Source organism: Terrapene carolina, unplaced genomic scaffold, assembly GCF_002925995.2.
Source record: "Terrapene carolina triunguis isolate 2854851 unplaced genomic scaffold, T_m_triunguis-2.0 Scaffold402, whole genome shotgun sequence".
In the NCBI taxonomy this organism is placed as follows: Eukaryota; Metazoa; Chordata; order Testudines; family Emydidae; genus Terrapene; species Terrapene triunguis.
In genome coordinates this window covers 3,112,770-3,119,963 of record NW_020664753.1, presented here as the reverse complement: position 1 = coordinate 3,119,963, position 7,194 = coordinate 3,112,770, and the positions used below count along the sequence as shown (strand labels likewise).

At 46.6% G+C, this 7,194-nt stretch overlaps 1 protein-coding gene across 2 annotated transcripts in view; it reads right to left on the bottom strand.

Moving 5' to 3' along the window:
* Positions 1–4,415, bottom strand: part of LOC112118852 (cytochrome P450 2H2-like) — a 17,448-nt gene extending 13,033 nt beyond the window's left edge. For both annotated transcript variants that reach the window (XM_026658160.2, XM_026658161.2), the window contains exons 1-3: positions 4,096–4,415; positions 1,506–1,668; positions 673–822 (exon numbers count right to left, since the gene is read on the bottom strand). In XM_026658160.2, the coding sequence (XP_026513945.1) occupies positions 673–822; positions 1,506–1,668; positions 4,096–4,275 (493 nt within the window). In that variant the 5' untranslated portion in view covers positions 4,276–4,415. The remainder of the gene's footprint in view (positions 1–672; positions 823–1,505; positions 1,669–4,095) is intronic.
* Between the last annotated feature and the right edge of the window lie 2,779 nt (positions 4,416–7,194).

The window sequence follows — 7,194 nt, the reverse complement described above, 5'->3', positions numbered from 1 at the left end:
TCACTTAATCTCTCTCTGTCTCAGTTCCCCGTCTCTAAAAGAGAGAAAATAATTCTTCCTTTCTCCACTTTTTCTTTTTCATGTGTATTTATTATGTATGTTGCTTGGGGCAGGGACTGTCTCCAACTGTTCGTTAGCACAACCCATATGCAAAGGAGCCCCAGTCTTGGCTGGGACCTATAGAAACTAATAGAACACAAATAAATAATAATCATCACTTAGAAAACACTGTAAATTTACACAGTGATTTACTCGGGAGGCCATCCCCATGCAATGTAGGTGCCAGACTTGTATCAGACATCTAGCAGAGAAGAAAATCAGAATAAGGAAGCTGTGGGCCTGGGTGTCTTATTCGCCCAACACACTGAAGATAAACTAATCCACTCTAACATGGTTCACTGTGTTAGCTTCTGCCTACTCTGGACAAACATTTTCCATTTGCCCATTGGCCACAGATCAGAGGGTAGAAAGCATGGGAAATAACAGCCAGGAAAGGTCATCTCAGGAACTTTTCTCACATATTTTTCCTTCAAATTAACAGAGGCTGTTATATGTGCAGCTAATGGCTTGAGCTATAAGGTATTTGAACCAAAGTTAGTATCACAAAATAAAGGAAGAGAAGAGTCTTTAGCTGACTCCTCAATTCCTGACATACGTGCAGCAAATCCCCACCGTGTGTGTTTCTGAGCCTTTCCACCAGAAAACGGGCTTCCTCCTGGATCCGTTCCTCAATACTTTTCTTCCCCATCCCAAAGTTTCTGAGGGTGGTGAGGGCAAATCGGCGAAGCTGCTTCCACCGCTCCCCATTGCTGAAAATAATGCCTGGAAGAGGGAGGAGAACAGGAATGAAAGGGGTGGGGGAACATTGGTCATTGAAAGGTTCAATGTGAACGCAAACATTATTGTATGTGTGTTCTACTGGAGACACTACATTACATTGATATGTGTATGTAACTCAAAATCCCACACATTAATCTCATTGCTGTTTATAGGAATTATGAACCAGGGCCAGCTCCATAGTTTTTGCCGCCCCAAGCAAAAAAAAAAAAAAATAATAATAAAAAGCTGCAATCGGGAACTCTAACGCCGCTGCTTCATTCTTCGGCGGCAATTCGGCAGTAGGTCCTTCCCTCCGACACAGACTGAGGGACCCGCCGCCGAAGTGCCGGACATGCTGCCCCCTTCCAGGGGCCGACCCAAACACCTGCTTGCTGGGCTGGTGCCTGGAGCCGGCCCTGTTATGAACAAGAAAAATAATTCCATTGGTTGCCATGCCCAATGGCTGTATTTTGTTCTCTAACACAGTGTAAACGGTCACAGTAATTAGAGCAAAGTACATATACTGGTACCATGTAAAGATAAGAAATACACTGGGACATAAGTAGGCGGCTAAAGTTAGTATCCTTCAAAGAACAGGACTAAATGAAACAAGAACTGTCTTCTTTGTCGTGTTCTCCACATACATAGAACATCAGCGCTACATGCTGAAGTTGTTAGAAATGTACCTGCTCCTTTGATAAGCTTGTCAGCCAGTGCCAGTTTTCCTCTTCCACTGAACTCATCCCCTTGATCAATCAGAGCTTCCTTCACAGCCTCCTGCCCATACAGCACCACAACCCGCAGTGAGCCCAAGTATATTGTGAAAACCGGGCCATACTTCGCACTGAGCTGTAAAAGATTAACACAAAGGACCAATAAATTTTTACTATAGCCTCTTCAGAATGAGTGTGGATCTAATTACAAACTGATGAAAGAGCTCTCCCGCCATTAAGGGGGGGAGGGATAGCTCAGTGGTTTGTGCATTGGCCTGCTAAACCCAGAGTTGTGAGTTCAATCCTTGAAGGGGCCACTTAGGGATCTGGGGCAAAATCAGTACTTGGTCAAAGGTCAAAATCAATGACCTTTCAGGGTCCCTTCCAGCTCTATGAGAGAGGTATATTTCCGTATATATTAAGGGTTACACCGAAAATGGGATATAGGCACCTATATCCAAAATGTTGATCCTCAAAACCCCTAGCTAACCCTCTAGGCCAGCGGTTCTCAAAGTTATTTGATCATGCCCCCCTTCTTCGTGTCTGTAGTCATTTATGGCCACTCCCACCCCACAAGTACATATACTGCCCCCCAGCTCTGAAGGCAGAGCAGAGCAGCAGAAGCTGCTGGCTCAGTGCCCAGCTCTGAAGGCAGCACTGCACCAGCAGCAGCTCGGAAGTAAGGGTGGCAATGTGAAGGGATATTGGTCAATAAGACTTAGTGCCGCATTGGCACCCTTACTTCTGCGCTGCTGCTGCCACCCCAGAGCTAACAGCCAGAACCTCACCACTTCCCGGTAAGGGATTGGGGGGGGGGCAGGAAGGAGTGCCCAAACCCTGGTGGCAGAGCTCTGGCTGTCCCCTGTATCCCCACCTCCAGGGTGTGAAGGGTCCATTGGCACGAGCCCAGCCAGCCAGAGCTCTTTAAAAAAAAAAAAGCACACAGCTCATGCCTCCCTTGACCCATTCCCACATCTCTCTTGTGAGGTCCGCCACATACATTAACTCCTCACTTAACGTTGTAGTTATGTTCCTAAAAAATGCAACTTTAAGTGAAACAATGTTAAACGAATCCAATTTTCCCAAAAAATGTAATGTAAATACAGGGGGTTAGGTTCCAAGGACATTTTTGGGGGGCAGACAAAAGGCATTATATACTGTACTGTACTGTGGTTGGGAAGCACCCCGGCTTACCCCACACAGGCACAGCCCACTGCAGGCAAGGATGCTAGGAAGCACCTTTGCAGCAGCAGCTTCCCCGGAGAAGAACAGGCGCCGACTTTGCCAGGGGCGCCAAGCCCGCCTCTTCCTTTCCCCACTCCACTCCAGGCCCACCTCTTCCCACCCCCACTCCTCTCCTCTCCGGAGCAGCCACATCCCTGTTCTTCTCCACCTCACCCCCCGGCCCCGCATTTGGAGGCGCTTAGGACTTTCTGGGAGGGAGGGGGAAGAGTGAAGAAGCAGTGCTTCCCCGCTCCTCCCCCTCCCTCCCAGAAAGTCCTAAGCGCTGCCAAACAGCTGTTTGGCAGTGGGGGAAGCGCTGAGAGGGAGGGGGAGGAGGTGGAGAAGAGGAACTTGTGCAGTGCTCCCTTGTAAAGTCGCTGCTCTTCCACAGAATCTTACAAGCAGTGGACAGAGCAGACAGCCAAACGACATTATAAGGGAGCATTGCGCAACTTTAAATGAGCATGTTCCCTAACTGAGCAGCAACATAACTTTGAAACAACGTTAAGCAGGAGGATGTTAAGTGAGGAGTTACTGTAGTTTGAGAACCGCAACTTAGTGGGAATGGTACTCACCTAGTATATGGGAGAGCTGGGTTTAACTCCCCCCAGTACCTGATGTAAAGAAGGGATCTGAAACTGGGTCTCTCCTCTCTTTGGAGAGTGCCCTAAACCACCCGCTGTAGGTCATTCTGGATCAGGGCTCTCTCAGTCTTTCCCATTGAAGCCGTTCCATTGCGTATCAATAACTGAATAGTCATTGGAAAAGGAACATGGGTCTCCCACATCCTGGGTGAGCGACCTAACCACTAGGATACAGAGTTAGTCTCACTCTCTCTGTAGCCCAATGGCTATGTTAACTTGACAGAATACAGCAACAGTCTAGGCCTTACCCTTGTCCTGTGAAGAAGGCAAGTATCATTAGATCAATTTTACAAGTGGGAAACACACAAAGAACTTCAGTGGTTTCCCCAGGCACATACGTGGCATCAATTGCAAAGCTGGGACCAGAACCCAAGGCTGCTGTCTGCCATTTCCCTGCTTAACCCACCAGACCACACTCCCAACTGCAGGATAACCTGTACAGGCTGCAGCACAACTGAGAGGGCGTATTCTGGTTTACCTGTGAATAAGACACATTATCATAAAAATAACACATTGCCAGGAACAGGTTGTATCTAGCATTCAAGATTAAATATTTCTGTGGAAAAAATATTCAGCCTTAAAAGTGAGGAGTTGAGCCACTGTGCAAACCCCAGAAATTTCAGAGTTCTCTTTCCCCAGGCTCTGCTTAACGCCCACCTGAGCCAAAGCCCTGGATAAGGAGAAAGCCCCCTTACCTCATGTATAGATTGGGGCAAGTTCCTCACATTCAGCTGCAGCATGTTCCCTATGATGGGAAAAGCAACAGGGCCAGGAGGCAGCTTCCCGCTTCCAGACATCTTTCTCCATGCGGAAAAGAAAAGAAGGCAAGAGACACAAATCACCAGGAAAACAGTTGTTGCTCCCAGAGGGTCCATTGCAGAGTGCAGCAATTATTCTGGGTTCTGGCAGGGGGTTACTTTGTATTTCAGAACCCACCTTTTATATATTGTATGGTGCAAAAGTACAATGGCAAGTGCAAGCAATTAGCCAACTGCAGCTCTCAATTCTTCTGGGTCAACAACACTAAATATGGTCTAAAAAAGGTTACCAGATAACTCCCTTGAATCTTTATTTGCATATCGTCGGTGTTTGCCCCTTGTGTACACACTGACAGAGCACAAAAATTAATCATAAAGTGAATCCCTCTAAGGCTGCCCAAGCTTCCATGAAATCACTGTCCTGTGACTGTTGTACCAGTCCCTGAATGGCTTGGTGCCAGCTGGAACACTATATACATACAGTGGGGATTGCCTTTCATGCTGTTATACGAGCATTAGACTAAGGCTGGATGAACAGTATACAGCGGAGATAAGCGAGGCTCATTTGCACCTCCCGTCTTCCCTGCCAGCCCCTCTATGAGCTGGCCTTTCCCCTTGTTGCCCCCCCTCCTACCCCCATGCCCACTGGACAACCTGAGGCACAGGTGTGAAGACTGAAGAGTCTAAAGTGCCACTGCCTGAGACAGGTGCCCAGGCGAAGGAGCCTGCAACCGCCAGGAGGAAGGGAATGAGCCATCACCACCAGGGTCCTTTTCCTGGGGGAGTGCCAGGAGCAGCCCTACAGTGCCCTTTGCAGCCCAGGACAGAGAATAAAGCCCAGCATTGCCACAGGGCCTGCAGCAGCAGCCAAGGAAAGTTGAGTCCATCAGAGCACTGGATGTGAGACCCCCCTCCCTCCCCCGGCTCCATCAGGCAATTCACCTCTAGCTCCGTGGGAGGGGATATTTTCTCAGTAGCACTGTCCTTTCTGGGTCTCTACCAGCAAGGGCTGCTTTAATTTGCTAAGTAATTTCTCCTGGGTGAAATTCACCCCTACTCTAGCTGGCTGGGTGTTCAGATGTGCCCACCATGGTTATGTTGAGTGCAGAGGAGGGTGTGGTGACTCTAGTGGTGGACAGAACTTGAGAGAAACCCTTCTCACAGGCATTCAAGCGGCTGGTTTTGGCCTCTAAAAGCCCAGGTGGTCTGGGCCCTGGTAACACAAGAGTCCCGCCTTCCTCCCTCACTATTCACCTGTGGCTTAGGTCAATGGAGGCTCTGTCTGAAATGCCGTGATATAACCGGGATGGCAATGTTGACAAGTGCCTTCTCTGCGCAGCTTTTACTGTCCCAAATGAAGGAACTTCCCTTGGGAGACAATTCCACCATCTGTAGAACTCTCTTTTCAGAATTGTTGCGTGACATTCAGCCAAAATTTTACTGGGCTGTATTTCTTCTCATGGCTAATCAAGAGCTGTGCTCTCTCCTTGATGGTTAAACCCTTCAGTTATTTGTAAATCAATATATCAGATTCATCATATTACACAACGCAAATAAAGATGGTTACAATAAAGGGAGGGGAGGGGGAAGCAATATATCTATGTTAATCACAGATCTGTAAAACGTCAGCCCAAATTGCTTTGAATTTTTCAGGCATTCCATTTCTGCCACACACCAGTCATTCGTTAGCTGCGAGGTCTACCATATCACAGAGTCAGACACCAATATTTGGCCAGGATCGATCTTTCCATTTTTGCAGGATTAATTTTTTAGCAACCAAAGCTGCACAATGGAACCGCGCCAGGTATCAGGAATATATTCAAGAATGAAGCTTAAGGGGGTGGCCTCCAGTTTAGCATCCAATATCAAACTGGTCCTTTGACCCACCTCATACCAGAAATGCTTGATACAGGGGCACTCCCAAAACATATGAGCTAACACCAAGGGAGTTACATTTCCTACAGCGGTCAGCATTTGTGAGGCCCATTATCATTAGCTTATGTGGGGATCAGTATATTCAAAAAAGTGACTTTTTGTGAATAAGCTGTAGTCTCATGCCCATAGTTGCTTTTTTAACATTAGATACAATTGTATTCCATTGGATTGGATTGTCATGTATCCAAATATCTATTCCAAGCAACTCTCAAATTATCAATCATTGGCAGAGATTTTGGGGCCAGAAAATCATAAAAGCATACCTCTGGCCAAGTAAATCAAGGAAGTTTCCTCCAAAATAACAAAAAATTTGGATATTCTAGAGCTCCCAAGGCATCCAATCCAAATACATTTGCAAGTAAATGCTTTAACTGGAGATCTTTCCATGCTACGGAGCAGGGCAAGCCAAATTGTTGCTGAAGATCTAGACATGGTTTAAACTTATCATTGTCAATTACCTGCTGTCAAGCTGTCCTGCAGTAGCTCAAGAATGTGCGTACTAACCTCAGGACAGGCTTTTAAGAACCAGAGTACAAACCCCAAATTGGCTGTGAGTTCTCTACTTAGATTTCACCAACCATCAAGCATAAACTCCTGAGGCACTATAACAGCCTAACCATGGAGTCACAGACTGTCCCTTATCAGGGGGTAGCCGTGTTAGTCTGTATCTACAAAAACAACAAGGAGTCTGGTGGCACCTTAAAGACTAACAGATTTATTTGGGCATAAGCTTTTGTGGGTAAAAACCTCACTTCTTCAGATGTATAGAGTGAAAGTTACAGATGCAGGCATTATATAATGACACATGAAGAGAAGGGAGTTACCTCACAAGTGGAGAACCAGTGTTGACAGGGCCAATTCAATCAGGGTGGATGTAGTCCACTACCAATAATAGATGAGGAGGTGTCAATTCCAGGAGAGGCAAAGCTGCTTCTGTAATGAGCCAGCCACTCCCAGTCCCTATTCAAGCCCAGCTTAATGGTGTTAAATTTGCAAATGAATTTTAGTTCTGCTGTTTCTCTTTGAAGTCTGTTTCTGAAGTTTTTTTGTTCAATGATAGTGACTTTTAGATCTGTAATAGAATGACCAGGGAAATTGAAG